The following is an 18,697-nucleotide window of genomic DNA, read 5'->3' as shown; positions in this document are numbered from 1 at the left end:
TTAAGACAGATAATGGACTAACTTATACATCTTCTGCCTTTAGGTACTTCTGCACTGAATTTGGCATTGTCCATTCCACTACCATCCCATATAACCCTACGGCCAAGCCATTGTTGAACAGGCTAATTGTACCCTCAAGATGCTCAGAAACATTTGTGACCTAGGGAACCAAGAAAAAAAGGACCAGACAATGGCTCAGAAAGATCGGCTGGATGTCAGCAGCCCTTCAGATGCTGATGGCAGCCATGTCCCTCCTGATCATGACACCAAAGACAGCACACACAGCACCAGTATAACAGCTGAATTGGATTGTTCTGTGATTTGTGACACCTAGAGACTGAACTGGACAATGGGCTTGTGCATTTCTCCCATGGCTACTCACTGTTCATATGGTGGCCTAGAGAAAGGCTTTGCTGTTTTCCACTTATAGACAATGCCTTGTGGTGAAAAACCAACACCTCCACCTGTCAAAGCTAATAAGGTAGTATTACAGGACATGACTTTTCTTGTATACACCTTCCTCTGTGCCGTTCTTTACCAAAAGGTGTATACAATTGAAACCACAGACTTATGACATCCTACCTTCACTGACATCCTACCTCATTGAACATGACTTTATTGAGTGGGTTAAACACTATGTTATCCATGCTTAGTTTTGGCCTACTGGGCCTAGTTCTTACTGTCATACTTTTGTTTGCCTTAGTTCTGTTATATATACTGTGTAATCTCATTGATCAAGCTAAGTTAGCTTGATGTGTTGAGAGGTCCCTGCTTTACAAGAGAAGGGAATTGTAAGGGTCAGAGGAGGATGAACAGTGCAATCAGGAAGTAAAGAGGCTTTGAAGTCTGAGATCCCCGTAAGTGGTTTTCTGTGAACCAGCAAGGACCGTTTGGTGGGTGGGAGTTCTGGTTGCATTGAGATCTGCATCAACAGGAGCCATCTCCTTCTCTAAGTAGCTGAATGTGACCTCATAGACCCTATATAAACTGTGGGGACAAGGAAGTAGGTCCTTTTTACTAGGAATTCTACTAGGAGTAACTAAGAGTGAGCAGGTCAGAAGGGTAGGATATGAACACGTGAATAAAGATCTTGAGCTTGCACATAGCTGTTCTTGGGTACTCTATTGTACATTAAACCACTGCTCCATGAAGTGGATCTCTGCCACTGTCTAGTATAGTACTTTTACCAATCTTACCTTAATCGGAGATCTTCAGAGATCTCTGGCCACCACTTCATGGAGCAGTGGTTTAATGATTGGGCAATCACAGGTGTATAAAATGTTTAGCATTGATATTGCTTTATTATCTATGATACTCTTTAGTAAGATATACTTTTCTTCCTTACCTCTTTTAATTAGATCTTTGCTTTTACTGGATTTGAGATCAGGATCATTACCCCTGCTTTTTTTTTTTTTTTTTTTTAACTTCACCTGAAACATAATAGAGTCTGCTCCAGCCTTTTACCTTCACTCTGTATGTGTTGTTCTGTTTTAAAAGTGTTTCTTGTAAACAACATATTGTAGGATTCTGGCTTTTAATCCAGTCTGCTATCCATTCCCTTTTATGGGAGAGTTCATCCCATTCCCATTCATAATTAAAATAATTCGTATTTCCTGCCATCTGATTTATCATAAGTTATGCATTTTTCTTTCCTTTCCCCCTTCCTACCTCCCCAGTATTTTGCTTCTGTCCACCACATTCCTCAAACAGTCCTCCCCCTTTCTTACACCTTTCCCCTACTACTTGTTTTCCCTTCTATTAACCTCTCCCTTTCCCCTCCCACTTTCCTATGAGACAAATTTCTCTGTGAAATCAAATATGTCTGATATTCTCTTTGAGCCAAATCTGATGAGAGTAAGATTCACAAAATGCTTATCCCCCTCCCTTCTTTCCCTCAATTATAATAGGTCTTCTTTGCCTCTTTGTAACACGTAATTTCCCTTATTTTATCTCCTTTTTCTTCTTTTTCTAATACAATCCCCTTTCCACCTCTAATTTCTTTTCATATTATCATAATAAAATCTCTAAGAATACTCATAACGGAAATATAGTTCTCAAAAGTTCTTTCCTTTTTATATTTTTATGCTTCTCTTGAGTTCTGTGTTTGGAGATCAAATTTTTTATTTAGTTCTGGCCTTTTCATCAGAAATAGATGAAATTCATTTATATCATTAAATATCCATCTTCTTCCCTGGCTCATTTTACTTGGCTGTAATCCAAGTTCCTTTACCTTTTGGAATATCAGATTCCAGGTCCTTAGATCCTTTAAGGTGGAAGCTGCTAGGTCCTGGGTAATTGTGGATCCTTAGTATTTAAATTGTTTCTTTCTGGCTGCTTGCAATATCTTTTCTTTGGTCTGATAGTTCTGAAATTTAGCCACAATATTTCCTGTAAGATAATGTCTAGGCTTTTTTTTTCATCATGGCTTTCAGGAAGTCCAATAATTCTTAGATTGTCTCCCCTAGATCTATTTTCCAGGTCAGTTGTTTTTCATAGGAAGCATTTCATATTTTTTTCTTTTGGGTGGGTTTTGTTTGGCTGATTCTTCAAGTCTTACTGAGTCATTCACTTTCATTTGTTCAATTCTAATTTTTAGTATATTATTTTCTTCAGCTACCTTTTTTAGTTCCTTTTGTATTTGGTCAATTGAATTGTTTTGTTCATTGCACTTTTTTTCCATTTCACAAATTCTGTTTTTCAATGAATTGGTATCTTTTTCATATCTATTTTGTAGGGAGTTACATGTTTTTCCCATCCCTTCTTGCAAATATCTCATTTCCATTCCCCATTTTTCTTCTCTCTTTTAAGAGAACCTTTATAAAATCTTCCAAGAAAGCCTTGTAAAATGAGGACCAGCTCATATCACCTTTTGGGCCTTTTTTTTTAGAGTTGATTTTCCTTTAAGAAACTCAGGATTTGAGATCTGTGCTTCTCTCATCCCATAGAAGTTGTCTATGTTGAGAGGTTTTTTTTTTTTTTTTTTTTTTTTTTTGCTGAGGCAGTTGGGGTTAAGTCCAGGGTCACACAGCCAGGAAATGTTAAGTGTCTGAGGCCAGATTTGAACTCTGGTCCTCCTAACTTTAGAGCTGGTGCTCTATCCACTGCACCACCTAGCTGCCCCATTTGCTCTTCCTTCCCCTCCTTCCCCTCCCCCCCAAGGCTTTGAGGTCTGTCCTTAACACAAAGGAGCAATAGCTGCTTTAGTTTGCCTGAGGCAGTTTTGCTGATTGACTTCAGGTTTGGCAGGGTAATCCTGGCTAGGTGCTCCATTCTTTCAGGGCTCGGTGGTTTATAATTTCCTTTTGTAGAAAATCTGCTTGATCACCCACTTGAAACCAGGACAGAGTAGCCTAAGAGGCCCTGGGCTCCCTTTTCTGCAATCCAGACTTCAAAGACTGTCCCCCTGCCCGTTTGAAACAGAACTGTTTTGGAATTCTTCCAAGGTATTTTCTTCTAGAAATGTGTGGTACTCTTAACTATTTGTGGGTTCTGTGACTCCAAAACCAGTTTACAGGATTAATCTACTGTTGGTTTGAGAGAAGGTCAAAGGAGGTCACAGAAAGTCAAGTCTGCTCTTTGCCATCTTGGCCCCACCCCCATTGTAATGGGCTGAAACTGAGCAGATACACTGAGGTTTGGATCCGCAGGCACTTAAGGCTAATTACTAATTGGACAATACTCTTAGCATTTGCTTGGAAAATGGCCAGCCCTACCATTCTGTGCTGGCTCGATCTGTTGGGGTATATAAAGAGGAGGAGGAGGAATAAAAGGGTTGAATAAGAAAGCCAGAGCAACTCCTGGCTGGATTTGTGTTGCCATCTCTCTCACTTCATGTCGCCATTCCTCTCATGTCCAAAAAGAATAAAAAGGACTTTTGCTGATCCTGACTCCGGCTGATTCTAAAGTATCCAGGGTGCTAATTACATCTCATGACGTAACTTTTCTCAGCAAAACAATGATACAAGACAATTCCTAAGGATTCTTGAATAAAAATGCCACCCACCTCTAGAGAAAGAACATCTGATACATATTAATTTTCACTTTTATTTTTTGTGGGGATTTTTTTGGTCTGGTTTCCTTTACAACATGACTAATGTGAAAATATTTTATATGAGCACATATGTATAACGTATATCAAATTGCTTACCATCTCAGGGAGGGGAAAAAGGGAAAGGAGAAGGAGAATTTGAAACTCAAAATTTAAAAAGATCCCAAATTATAAAAATTGTTTTTACAACATATAATTGGGAAAAATAAAATATTCATTAAAAAAATAACATTAGAAATACCAAGGGAACATCTCATGCAAAAATGGGAATAATAAAAGAGAATAATGGTAGGGATTTAACAGAAGCAGAAGAGATTAAGAAGTGGCAAGAATACACACACACACACACACACACACACACACACACACACACACACACAAACACACTCTTATATAAGGACCATCTTAACATCACCAGCAACCACAATGATGTAGTTACTAACCTAAAGTCAGACATCCTGAAGAATGAAATCAAATGGGCTTTAGGAAGGATTTGCTAACATTAAGACTAATGGAAATGATGCAACTGCAGCTAAGCTTTTAAAATCGTGGATGATGCTACTGCACTTGATATGTCAGAAAATTTGTATTTTTTTAATCAAAGCTTTTTATTTTCAAAATATATACATAGACAATTTTCAACTTTCACCTTTACAAAACCTTGTGTTCTAATTTTTTTCCCCTCCCTTTTCCTCCCTCCTCCCCTAGATGGCAAGTGATCCAATATATGTTAACCATGTGCAATTCTTTTATACATATTTCCACAAATATGCTGCACAAGGAAAATCAGATCAAGAAAGAAAATAAAATGCAAGCAAATAACAAAAAGAGTGAAAGTACTATATTGTGGTCCACATTCAATTCCCACTGTCTTCTCTCTGGGTCCAGGTAACTTTCTTCATCACAAGACCATTGGAAATGACCTGAATCATCTCATTGTTGATGAGATCCATGTCCATCAGAATTGATCATTGTATAATACTGCTGTTGCCCTGTATAATGATCTCCTTTCTCCTCATCTCACTTCACATAAGTCTCTCCAGGCCTCTCTGAAATCATCCTGCTGATCATTTCTTATAAAACAATAATATTCCATAACATTCATATACCATAACTTATTCAGTCATTCTTCTACTGATAAGACATTCACTTTCCAGTTTCTAACCACTACAAAAAGGGCTGCCACAAACATTTTTGCACATGTCCTCCTTTCCCTCCTTTAAGATCTCTTTGGGAATACAAGTCCAGTAGAAACACTGCTGGATCAAATGGTATGCAGAGTTTGATAACCCTTTGGGCATAGTTCCAAATTGCTCTCCAGGATGGTTGGATCAGTTCACAATTCCATCAACAATGTAGTAATGTCCCAGTTTTCCCCCATCCCCTCCAACATTCATCATTGTCTTCTCCTGTCATCTTAGCCAATCTGACAGGTGTGGAATGGTACCTCAGAGTTGTCTTAATTTGCATTTCTCTGATCAGTAGTAATTTAGAGCACTTTTTCATATGACCAGAAATGATTTTGATTTCTTCATCTGAGAATTGCTTGCTCATATCCTTTGATCATTTATCAAATAGAGAATGGCTTGAATTCTTATAAATTTGAGTCAATTCTCTATATATTTTAGAAATGAGGCCTTTATCAGAAACTTTAAATATAAAAATTATTTCCCAATTTATTGCTTTCCTTCTGATCTTGTCTGCATTAGTTTTGTTTGTGTAAAAACTTTTTAACTTAATACAATCAAAATTATCTATTTGGTGTTCAATTATGAATTCCAGTTCTTCTTTGGCCACAAATTCCTTTCTGCTCTATAGATATGGGAGGTAAACTATCCTTTGTTCTTCTAATTTTATGCCAGCAAATTTGGAAGACTCAAGTGTCCACTGGATTGGAAAAGATAGTTTATATCCCATCCCTAAAGAATGGCAATGTCAAGATAATGTTTAAATTGCCAAACAATGGCACTCATTTCACACGCCAACAAGATTACACTGAAACATCTGCAAGTTAGGCTTCAGCAATATGTAAACTGAGAATTACCAAAAGAACAGACTGGTTTTCAAAGAGGCAGAGGAACTAAAAACCAAATTGCCAATATTCACTGAATTATGAAGAAAACAAGAGTTTCAGAAAAAAAAAAAAACCATCCAGTTCTGCTTCATTCCTGATTATATGAATCACAACAAAATGTGACAAGTCCTCAAAAGAGATGGGAGTACCAGATTATCTTATCTCCTGAGTGATAATTGAAAGAATCAATAGTTAGAACCAAACATAGAATGACTGAGGGGTTAAAGATTGGAAAAGGAATACAACAAGGATGTATACTGTCATTTAACTCGGAGGCAAAGGATAGCCTGAGATGCCAGGATGGATGAATCAACAGCCAGAATTAAAACTGCTGAGAGAAATATTAACATTCTGAGATAATTTGGCATACTGCTCAGATAGTAGAATTAAGAAGCTCTTAAAGAGGGTGAAAGGGAGAGTATGTGAAAGCTGGCTTGAAGCTTAATGTCAAAAAAAAAACAAAAAACAAACCAACCTTAAGTTCTTGGCAACTGGCAAACAAAAGGGGGAGGGAAGGGGTGGAGATGGAAGCAGTGACAGATTTTGTATTCTTGTGTTCAAAGATCACTCTAAACAGCAACTGTAGTCATGAAATTAAGAGTTGCTTCTTGGAAGAAAAGCTATGGCAAATCTGTACAGCATGGTAAAAAAGAGACGACATCTTGCTGACAAAGGTCTGTATAAAGCTAATTCTTCCAGTACTAATGTATGGTTGTGAGAATTAAATTATAAGGAAAACTGATGCTTTCAAATTGGTGGTGCTAAAGAAGACTTTTGAGAGTCCCTTGGACAGCAAGGAGATGAAATTAGTCGATACTTAATTTGGGTTATTCACTAGAAGGTACTATACTGAAACTGAAACTTAAGGACTTTGGTTACTTAATGAGAAGACAGGACTTATTGGAACAAGGCACTAATGTTGAGAAAAAAAGAAGTTAAAAAAAGGTGGTGGAAAGGTATGGCAGAGGGTGAGATGGATAATGTCATGGAAACAAGGAAAATAAACTTGCACAGCCTTCAAAAGATGGTAGCAGATAGAAGGCTTGTCCGTAGGGGTCGCAAGCCAGACATGACTGAATGACTGTACAAAGTCATAGACTGGAACTGGACTACCTTTATATTAATTAGGCTGCATAAACATGGGTTTTACTTTGTACTTACCTAGTTAGTTGAATTCTAAAAAAAAAATTAAAGTAAGACACTTCCTCTTAATAAGCAATTATGCTAGGTTTGGGGAATAGAAATACAAAATTGAGATACACCCTGTTCTCAAGCAGCTTACATTCTACTAGGAGAGAAACAACTTAGTAAATGGAAAACGAAAAAGATATTAGACCTGTGATTTAACTGATGTATAGAAAGCCCAGGTGAGGACATTCTAATTCAGATAGATAAATTGTCTATAGTAATTCAAATTGCAGAATGAGACATACATTTTTGGACAAAGAAAGAAAGGCCACATTTTCAACTAAGAAGATTGAAGGCTTCCTTGAGAAGATGCTATTTGAGTTGGAATTTAATGGACCAATAAGATTTTAAAGAGCAGGGAGGACAAATATATGGGTTTTCCAGGTTTAGCAACAATATGAGTAAATACATAGAGGCAGTAAAGTGAAGAGGAAAAAGTCTAAATAATACATTTTGGCTGAAATGTTAAAGTGGGGAAATAAGAGATAAAACTAGAAAAATAAATTCATCCCAGCTTATAGAAGTTTTTGAATGTCTAGCAAATGAATTTGAACTTAACTCAGTTGTGAGACAGTAGCCACCAAATAATTCTGAGAAGAGACATGATGAAATCTTCAAATAAGAAAGATTAATCCATCATCAGTTTAAAGCAAGGCTTCTTAAAGTTCTCCCGACCCTTTTTCACCTGAGAAATATTTACATGACCACGGTATATAGGAACATAAAATAGGAATATACAAACCAAACATTTACTGATAATAAATCACAATTTCATGACCTCTTTACGGTTATACATTCAGTTATACAATTCCATTTGGCATTGTTGCTCACAATTTAAGAAGTTTTGGTATAAAGGACATTAGATAAAAGGGGAAGAAATGGATTTAGAAAGACCAAAATGAGGGTTACTGATGAAGGACTTTACTTCAGAGCAGTGAGGGGGAAGAAAATGAGATATATTACAGTGATACTATATGAGGCAGAGGATAATTGAGGAAAAAAATTAAAAGTTTTAAAAACAGGAGACTAGATGAGTAAAATGATGTGATTGTACCACTGACAGAAATAAACTCAGTTGGTTAGGTACTGAGGCAAAGATAATGAACTTGGGCTAGGAGATATTAAATTTGAAGTGCCATTGATATCTCCATATAAGAGTACATTCAGTACAGGAATGAAGTTCAGGTGAGAGATCAAGGACAGAGACTTAAATTAATCTGAACTCATTATTAATGTCCAACTTGAAGAGCTATCTCACCCATAATTTAAATCTAAGCACAAGTCTTTTCAACTTTTTGCTCTTCCATCACAGAAGTTAATTTTTAAGATATATAAGAACAGCCCAGTGATGCTATAATTTATATTAAGCATATCAGACCTATTCTTACAATCCTCTGAAGGAAGCTGAAACTTCACTTTTTTGTGAAGTTAACTTTTATTAACTGTGTACAAGGCCATCTCCTCAAATTTTCTTATACAGCAATATGTCTAGAGTTGTCCTTTGTTAAATTTACTGGGAAAGGAGAGAGGATTATTTTAGTTTTTCCCCTCCACCACTAAATTGGAACAATACCAATCTTTAAGGAATTTACTATCTAATAATACACACTTAATACATACTTGATAATTGGTAAAAGAGAAAAATATACAAGAGCTGGATGAAAAAACTTTAGGAAGAGAAAAAGATTATTTTTATCTGTGGGGATATTAGAAATCTTCATGAAGGAGATGACTTTTTGTGCTGGGCCTTGAAGGAAAAGAATTCCAAAAGGCATAGATGTGCGGGAAAGTGTTCCAGGTATTGTGGGGGGGAGGGAGGGGTTTGCCCGCATATGTCATTACATATAAGTTATTTCCCTTGCTTTGAAATTAAACTTTTGTTCAATCCCAGACTCTCCTGTCGCTAGCTTACTTTGTTCAATTCTGGTACTCACAGGTTAAAGGTTGGTTCCATCAGCTTGGCAGGGGGACAGACAACAAGCAAGTATGAATGTGGGATTGCAGGGCAAGATTGGCATATGGTCTAAAAAACGTAATTACTAGGACTCAATGCGTGATTTATTGTTTTGTTGATTGTTTGGATTTAAAGTATTAATAATTCAAATTAAACTTAAAGGTTGAGTCCAGTTGTTAAATATTTATTGCTGTATTGCTTTGGAAACCATTTCCTGAGTTTAGGGAATGATATCACCAGACAGGAGGCCTGCAAATGGAAATGGAAATATTTTTATAGAATATTTACATAGCACTTTAAGCTTTACAAAGTGCTTTATGTCTATTATCTTATTTGAGACTCATACGCCTATCCTGTAGCCATCTCAAATTCAAAATGGGTCTCATTTGAGTGACATATGAAAGCTGGAGTGATATCCAGAAGTTGACTCTTTCAATTCAAGCTTCCCTGTTTGTATACGTTGCAATCACTTATGCAGGGTATGGGAGATCCAATTTAATTGACTCTTGAGGAGCCTAGGTAACTGGTAACTAACTATAAAGGGAGTGGCGTCAGCAGAACAGGGAAAGGAAGAAGAAAGATATTAAATTCAGTTATGAATATGTAGAGGTTGGCGGGTTGGAGTGTAAAGGGCCTATCCATACAGCAATTAAAATTTGTTGGGCTTATACAAATTTGGGGAACATCTGCAAAAACTTGCTAGGGTCTTTAAACCTCTTGTTTTGTGTTTTAATAACGTTATTCCAATATAGCTGGTTTCCTTAGTAATGCTATTTTCTCTATGCATTAAAAAATTTTTTCTTTTACTCTAAGAAGTGATCCTGATTGCAAGTGGGCAATACAGGGTTGGGAAGCAGAGGGATGGAGATAACTGGATCCAACGAAGTGGAATGGATCAAGCTGGAAGAAGCTAAAAAGGAGCCAAAACAGGACCTCGTCAGTTGCCTGCACTTGGGGGCCGGAGGATGATGAAAACCCAGAAGAAAATCAATTTCTTACAAACAAGAGGATTGATTACTAACTTAAATGTTGTTCAGAATCTGGTCAAGGCAGAACCTGGAACCCGTAGGACAGCACTCGCCGTAAACTCCCACTCTCCTATCATTTAAAAAAATATTAAAACTACCTGTTTCACAGGTAAGGAAATCGAGGCAAAAAGCAAGCAGTTGGAGTTGGGAAGCTCTCGAAAAACCCTTCCCTACAGCGAGCGCCGTCCCGTAGTCCACGGTGGGGCCGGCTGGAGTACAGCTAGCAATGCCCGCCTAGCCCGGCCAGAGATGAAAGCCCCAGAAGCGGCGTCAGAAGGAGCACAAGCGGCAGCGGCCGCTCGCGCACCAAACTCCGACAGTCTAACCCAGTGCCGCCCAGGAACTACGGTAGCGCAGGACTCCACGCTTTGTTGCGCAAAATTACCCTGGTTCTGGGAGGGTCCATTCCAAAGGGGCCAAATACAGAACACGCCATTCTAAGCCAGAACTGAGAGGCAGCGCGGGAAATTTAAGGGACATGGAAAAGCAAGGGCAAAAAGAATCTCAACAGCCGGAGAGATTCGGAGCTCTCGGTTCAAAAAAATCTGCGCAGCAGCCCCCTCGGGTTCTGGAAGAATGGAATGATCTACCGACGTGCATCTTGGGTGTTGTAGTCTTTTCCCTTCGTGCCCGCCTATATTTTCCTATTTCCGGCCCCTTCCTACTTGCACCATACCCGGTGTTTCGTCCTTCAGGGTCTGCTCTCGATATGGTGAGTCACCTAAACGCGCCTAGCTGCTCAGTCCGACTGGAGGGAGGCGGCGGGGGCAGTACCCGGGGTTCCGAAGCGGGGCTGCGCAGCCGCCATGTTAACTCTTCACGCGCCCCTGTCTATCCCGGAGATATCTCCTGCTGGAAGAGAAAGTGGCATCTGGTGCCCGCCCCCCAACTCCACTCCCACCCCCAATCCCATTGTCTCTGCACCTGTCTGGACAGTGGCAGGGGGAGACGACCTTTGAGACTGCCCGAGCCAGGAGGGGAGGAACAAACCCCTTCCCTTGAGGAGCTTCATTTTACCAGGGGTGGTCCTGCATTAAATTTTGAATGGGGCAGCGGATGGAATAATGGACTTTAAATCAGGGTTACTGGTGCCCAAGTCTAACCTCAGACCCTGGGCAAGTAACTGTACCTAATTCTGCCTCAGTTTTTTCATCTGTGCAATGGGCATAAATAATACCTTACTCCTGGGGTTGTTGGAAGGAGATAAAAATATAGATAAATATCGATATCTATACATGCATAGTATGTATAGGTACATATGTGTATATGTATATGCACATATAGAGAGAACATGCAAACGTTTGTAAAACAATATGTGCATGCATTGTAGTATATATGTGTATATACATATAACATATGCTTGTGTAGCATGTGTGCATGCCCATAAAGATGTCTGCCTATATGTGTGCATGTATACATATACACACAAATACACATGTAAGTGCTTGTGTACCTGTATGTGTCTGTGCTTATGCCTACATACACATATTCATACACATTCCCACACATAAGTGCACATGCATATATAGTTTTACAAACTTTAAATTACTCTCTGTAAGGTTAGTCATTATTATTCTATGTGACAACCCCTTTTAATTCTTGGTGAATCTGGAGTGACCCTGATTCTGATACCTAACCTCAGTTTCTCTTTATTAGTTGTGTAACCCTGGCCAAAAGTCACTTAACTTTCTTTAAGGATCAAAAGTCTTTATCTGCAAAATGGGGATTATAGTAGTACCTGTCTTATAGGATTGTTTTGAAGATTAAATGAGATAATATTTGTAAGGTGCTTAGCACAGTGCTTGGCACATAGGATTGTATAAATGTTAGCAATAGTGGTGGTGGTGGTGATGATTAAAGGAGATAATAGACATACAGAGCTTTGCAAATTTTAATGTGCTGTATGAATTCTTATTACTGCTATTGTTAATCTTATGTTATGCTATTAACTAATATTTACATTATGCTTACTAGGTGCCAGACACTGATAAGCTTTTTACAATTTTAGTTATAATTTTTCCTTTACATCTAAGTCCTCCCTATTTGCCTTCAAGCCTCAATACTTATCTTAAGCTTCACTAAAATTTATTATGTCATAGATTTTTTGAGATTCTCAGAATTGGAAGATATCTGTTCATAAAACATATATTAAGAACTTGTTACCCATGTGCCTAGCTCTGTGCTTAAAGCCTAAGGATACTCAAAAAAAAAAAATCAAAAGATGGTCTCAGAGAGTGATATAATTAAATATAATCTCCTCTACAACAGCTTTGGTAAATGGTAACCCAGTCCCTATTTCAGCTTCTGCAATAATGGGAACATAATTATCTTCTAAGACAGCATATTTCATTTCTTGCCAATATTAATCATTAGGAGTATTTTTCTGATAGTAATCACAAATCTATATTTCTTCCATATTCATCCATTGGACCTAGTTCTACATCTCATGGAGCCAAGCTAAATGACCTTGATCTCTCTATGACATAAACAACTTTTTATGTTTTTAAGACAAATATGGATTGCTATTAAATCTCCTTTCATACTACATATACCCTGTTTCTTTCAAATAGTTCTCATAGAGCATGATTTTTAGCCTATTCAACCTTCTATTATATCTCCAAAGGAACCATTCTAGCTTATCCTTGTTCTTCCTAAAATGTAGAACCCACAACTGGACACAGTATTCTGATTAATTTGTTCAGGCAAGAGGATGAATGAAGATTTATGCATCATCACTTGCCTATTAGAGATTCCAAACTGGGTATTCCTAAAATATTTCCAAATCAGCATATCAAAATCTGAACTCATTCTCTTTCCCCCCAACTTTCCCTTCTTCCAAACTTTCCTATTTTCATCAAAAACAGTGCCATACTTCTGCATAATATTTATATTAGCATCGATTTCTCATTCTCCTTTATTCCACTATCCAGTCAGTTGCCAAACCTTGCTTTTGCTACCTTCACATCTCCTGTGTCCTACTCATTCTTCCACTTACACAACCAGCCCCTTATTTCATGCCCTGACCACCTCTTACCTGGTAATTCCACCAGCTTTCCAATTGGTCTCCCTGCCTCTTGTCTTTTACCATTTAAGTATATCTCAAAATCTGCTACCAAAGTGATTTTACCCAAATCTGGATCCAACCATGCAATTCCCTTACTCAAACAACTCCAGTGGGATCTTAGTATCTTTAATATAAAATAGAGAGTTCTTTATTTAGCTTTGAAAGCCTGTCATACAGTTCCAATAAACATGGGATGGAAAATGCCATCCATATCCAGAGAGAGAATTGTGAAGACTGAATATGAATCAAAGCATATATTTTCAGCTTTTTTTGTTTATTTATTTGTTTTTCTCATGATTTTTCTCTTTTGTTTTGATTTTTCTTTCACAACATGTCTAATATGGAAATGTTTAAAATGATTTTACATGTATAACTTATATCAGATTACTTGTCTTAGGGAGAAAAAATTGAAACTCAAAATGTTACAAAAATGAATGTTTATCTCAGTGGTACTTGTCGCAGCAATCTTCAAAAGGGAAAGAAAAAAGAACAACTTTTGCTGTTTCTTTTCTTTTTTTTTCTTTCTTTCTTTCTTTTTTTTTTTTTAAATATCTGTTCTGTTCATTTAGGACCTAGCCACGTATGCAAGGGGAAGTAATTTTCTTTCTTATAAACACAATAAATAAAAAATAAATGGGAAAAAATGAAAAAGGAAATTACTAGAGATTATTGGTCAGGACATAGAAATTGCAAATTGAAAAAACAAAAACAAAAATTTTAAAGGGAAAAAAACTACCTCAGCACCTCGATCTCTTATTTTTTCATTTAGAGATTTTGTTTACCTTATAAACTGAGAGTTGGGGCATTTAAAAAATTTTTTAAATAAAATCAAGTTGGAGGGAAAAAAAATTGTCAGATCTGGAAGGTAAGATCCAAGTGTTGTCAACCATTTTCAGTTGTCCTTTAACCGAGAGCCAATGGGTCTTCCTGAAAGTAGACATTGAAAGTGTTTATTGAAAAAAATGATTAAAAGAAAAAAACAGTGAAAGAAGATTAACAATGTCCTGGGTGTGTTCATAAATTATGAGCTTCTAGAGTTTTCTGTACCAAAGGATGAACATGTTACTGGTTTATGTGAAATTGCCAATTTGTCAACAGACTCCAATGCCAGTTTCTTTTACTGCAAACTGTCCTATGAAAAAAGAAAAGCACACATACTTTTAAATTTTTATTTTATTTTTAAATAGCTTTTTATTTTTGAAATATATGCAAAATATCCTTTGATCCAGCAGTGTTACTACTGGGCTTATATCCCAAAGAGATCATAAAAAAAAAAAAAAAAAAAAGGAAAAGGGACCTGTATGTGCACAAATGTGTGGCAGCCCTCTTTGTAGTGGCCAGAAACTGGAGAATGGCTGAATAAATTGTGGTGTATGAATATTATAGAATAATATTGTTCGGTAAGAAATGACCAACAGGATGATTTCGGAAAGGCCTGGAGAGACTTAACACGAACTTATGCTGAGTGAAACGAGCAGGGCCAGGAGATCATTATATACTTCAACAACAATACTATATGATGATCAATTCTGATGGACCTGGCCATCTTCAGCAATGAGATGAACCAAATCAGTTCCCATGGAGCAGTAATGAACTGAATCAGCTATACCCAGGGAAAGAATTCTGGGAGATGACTAAGAATCCATTACATTGAATTCCCAATCCTATATTTTTGCCCGCCTGCATTTTTGATTTCCTTCACAGGTTAATTGTACAATATTTCAGAGTCCGATTCTTTTTGTACAGCAAAATAACAGTTTGGTCATGTATACTTATTTTGTATTTAATTTATACTTTAATATATTTAACATCTACTAGTCATCCTGCCCTCTAGGTGAGGGGGTGGGAAGAAGGCGGGGGAAAATTGGAACAAAAGGTTTAGCTGTTGTCAATGCTGTAAAATTACCCATGCATATAACTTGTAAATAAAAAGCTATTAAAAAGGAAAAAAATAATAAAATAAAATATATGCAAAAATAGTTTTCAACATTTCACCTTTGCAAAACCTTGAAAATGCACACACTTAAATAAAAAGGTAAAAAAAGAAATATATTCAACTAACAAGAGAAAAAAATGCATGTTGAAAACTATCTTTACATATAATTGGAAAAATAAAATACTATTAAGTTTTTGGGTTTTTTTAAGAGTCTGTTATAACCTGATCCCATATTATATTTGCAGCCTCACTGGTATATATACTCCTTTCCACACTCATCAATCCAGCCATATTTTCCTTCTCTCTTGTTCCACATGAACAATATTCTGTGCTCATCTCCAAGTCTTTGTATGGGCCCTCTTACATGTCTGGAAGGTGCTCTTTCCTTACTACCACTTCATAAATCCTTGAAAATCCATAATCCTTGAAAACCAAGTTCAAATCCCATCTTCTCCATGAAGGCTTTCTAGGTTTCCATAAAAACTAATATTATCTATCTCCCTAACTTCTTTGTGCCTACCATATTTGTATTTGTTCAATTTGGATATGTATTTATACATGAATTTGTCTTGCTTATATCATGTAAGTGGCTCAAGACTGTTTTCTTTTGCCTACTTGTATTGACAAAAACCAGTTTTTAACCTGTAGGTGGCTAGAGCTGAACAAAGTAGGCCAGAGGCAGGTGAGTTAGGAAGCAAGTTGTTTAATTTCATAGTGAGGAAAAGAGTTTTGCAAGCAAAGGTCTCCTGAGAAGAAGAGCTTTAGAGCTTATGGCAGGGGTAGGTAAGATTTTTAAGCATGAATACCACAATATAGTCATTCTTTTCTACTGTTGGCAGGGTTTTTATTTTTTATTTTTTGGTTTTTTGACAATATAGGCATTTTGGGGTTCTGGTGGGGAAGTCTATAAGTTAATAGAATCATTGGGCCTTGTGGTTTTCTCAGATCATTAGGGTTTTTGAGCCTTTTGGTCATTCAGCAGGATATAGAACCAGAGTTGCTGTGACAGGAACCAGGTTTGGTTCATTTAGCAGTTACAAGCACAAGAATTATTAACATATCAGAAGATTCACTTTCTGCTGCAGCACATTGGCTATAGCCCCAGCTCTCAGACCAAGATCTCCTGGGAAATAGGGAATCTTCAACAAATCTTAATAGTTAGTATACTCATTATACATCTCAATTAATTTGAAAATCATAAATCCCATGACACCATTTGCCAGAAAGTGAGCACAAAGGATTGTTGTTATGCCAAGCTCAGGGGACTGCGCTTGCTGGGCCTTAGTTCTGGAAAATAGAGTATCTCTTATTATTTTGACATTCTCATTGCTCCTAGCTCCAAATGTTGAACATTTGGATTTTTCTATCTCACTAGAGTAAGAGTTGAAGCATTACACAGATTATAAGGTTTCCAAACTCCAAAGGTTTAGGACATCTTTAGAAATAGAGGGGGGAAAAAAAAACAAGTGTGGTATATTAATACTGAATTAACAGAGATACAGATATAAGATACTTCCTCTGAAGACCAAAAATTAGAGGTTTGGGAGTCTTTGATGAGAAAAGATATAGAGGAATTTATATCGTTGGCAGATATGCCAGGTTTGGCATTTTGAGCTTCCCTATTTCATTCTTCTCCTTTCTCAGTGTCTTCATCAAACTTTGGTTCTTTTCACAATAGTCTCAGGGAAAGCAATGACAATTCCTTGATGAAGTCCACCTACATCCTTGATCCTTCCTATTCTCTCTTATTCTCCTCTTTGACCTTGCTCTACTAAGCATTTTTCTGTTTATTTTTGTCTTTCTCTTTCTTTCTCTTTTTTCTCCTTTAGTCCCTCCCCCCCTCTCTTCCCTATATTTTTAATCTGTTAAAAAAAAAAAAAAAAAAAAAAACCTTTGCTTCTTTCTTCAAAATCTCTCAAGCCATCCCTCTATTTAGTCTACCCCATTCTTTTTATCATACTCCTTAAAAAAGTAGTCTGTATTCATTCACTGCTTCTCCACAATTTTTCAATATCTTATGATCTGACCTTTGTCCATACCATTGTACTGAGGCATCTGTTTCCAAGGTCATCTATCACTGCCATTATCACAAACCTAGATCTTTTTTTGGTTTCTCATCTTCCTTAGCCCCTCCTAGTATTGATGCTATAGGTCATTCCTTCCATCTTGATCCCTTCTCTTCCCTTGGCTTCAATGACATTCTTGGTTCTTACTCCACTTTTTCAACTTTTCCTTCTCTGGCCCATTTACTGTTGTTTCCTCTTTTCATTTCTTCCACACTGATCCTATCCTCTCCACAGTGTTTATCTGAGGCATTCTTTTGTATAGGTATTTTCCTTGCTGATTTTTTTCATTTCCATGGCTTTAATTATATAAATATAGATGATTCTCAGTTCTATCCCTTTCCTTTATCTCTTCTTGGAACTCTAGATCCATATTTTCAATTGCCTGTAATTCATCCATGGCTTCTTGTCATGTCAGATTTGGCCTATGTTCAGATGATAAACTGAACTTGCCCCTCACCCTGATATCTCTGTATCTATTAATGGAGCCACTATCCTTCCAGTCTGATAGCTTGTAAACTTAGAATCATCTTTGATTTTTGTTTATCTTTGCCTTGACATATGCTATAACATTCACTTGCCACGTCCTGTCATTTTTATTCCTGTCATATCCTTTGTACCTGGATCTGACTCCACTACCACTGTGGTCACTTTATTTCATTAATTCATGTTTTCCTGCAAAATATACTGTAATAGCTTCTTCATTGGTCCTCTCTCTAGTATATTCCTTCTCCCTTTCACCCTCCTCAGCTCTACCTGAAAAATCTTTTCCATGTACAAGTCTGATCATTCCTTTTCACTACTTGACTTTCTTTACTGATTTCTCCTTTATTTACAGAATAAAGTATAAAATTCTGACCCTGGTCTTGAATGTGAAATACATACTCCCTTCACCATCTCTTTAGATAGTGTTTGAGAAGCAAAGATCTGACTTATTTAATAACACTATCCTTTGAAAAATTTAGCCCTGCAATTTGGAAATATGGGTAAAAATTCCTAGAATTTTAAAAAATCATTTTCATTCATAATAAAATTCAAGGACCTTCACTGTTAGTTTACACCCATCATTACCTTCTCTTCACTACTCTTGCAGACAGATTGTTTGGAGACCTCTTCGGCCCTCATTCTTCATATATCTGGGCTTGAAAGGGAACTAAAAGGCTGCTAACTCAATTCTCTCATTTTACAGATGTAAAAAACAGATGTAGAGCCTCAGAGAGGTTATGTCTTGGCCACAGTCACATAGGTAGGAATTTGAATCCAGATTCTCCAAAGACAGTGTTCTTTCCACAATACTAGGCTGTCTTGTCCTAATTCCTGTCTCTGGCTTTTGCTTATGCTC

The 18,697-nt window shown here is 37.0% G+C and overlaps 2 protein-coding genes across 4 annotated transcripts in view; one reads left to right on the top strand and one right to left on the bottom strand.

Annotated features, from left to right (window-relative positions):
* Positions 1-10,665, bottom strand: part of C6H4orf47 (chromosome 6 C4orf47 homolog) — a 56,738-nt gene extending 46,073 nt beyond the window's left edge. For 2 of the 3 annotated variants that reach the window (XM_051965494.1, XM_051965497.1), the window contains exon 1: positions 10,391-10,665. The gene's annotated coding sequence lies outside the window, so the exon portion shown is untranslated. Of the gene's footprint in view, positions 1-10,286; positions 10,371-10,390 lie in introns of those variants that run through there. The other variant, XM_051965496.1, reaches the window with a different exon arrangement.
* Positions 10,666-10,755: 90 nt separating this feature from the next.
* The window catches only part of UFSP2 (UFM1 specific peptidase 2), a 25,973-nt gene continuing 18,031 nt past the window's right edge, over positions 10,756-18,697 (top strand). The window contains exon 1 of the mRNA XM_051965477.1: positions 10,756-11,004. Coding sequence (XP_051821437.1) covers positions 10,771-11,004 — 234 coding nt within the window. The 5' untranslated portion in view covers positions 10,756-10,770. The remainder of the gene's footprint in view (positions 11,005-18,697) is intronic.

This window comes from Antechinus flavipes, chromosome 6, assembly GCF_016432865.1.
Source record: "Antechinus flavipes isolate AdamAnt ecotype Samford, QLD, Australia chromosome 6, AdamAnt_v2, whole genome shotgun sequence".
Classification (NCBI taxonomy): domain Eukaryota; kingdom Metazoa; phylum Chordata; class Mammalia; order Dasyuromorphia; family Dasyuridae; genus Antechinus; species Antechinus flavipes.
This window is presented reverse-complemented; position numbering and strand designations above follow the sequence as displayed.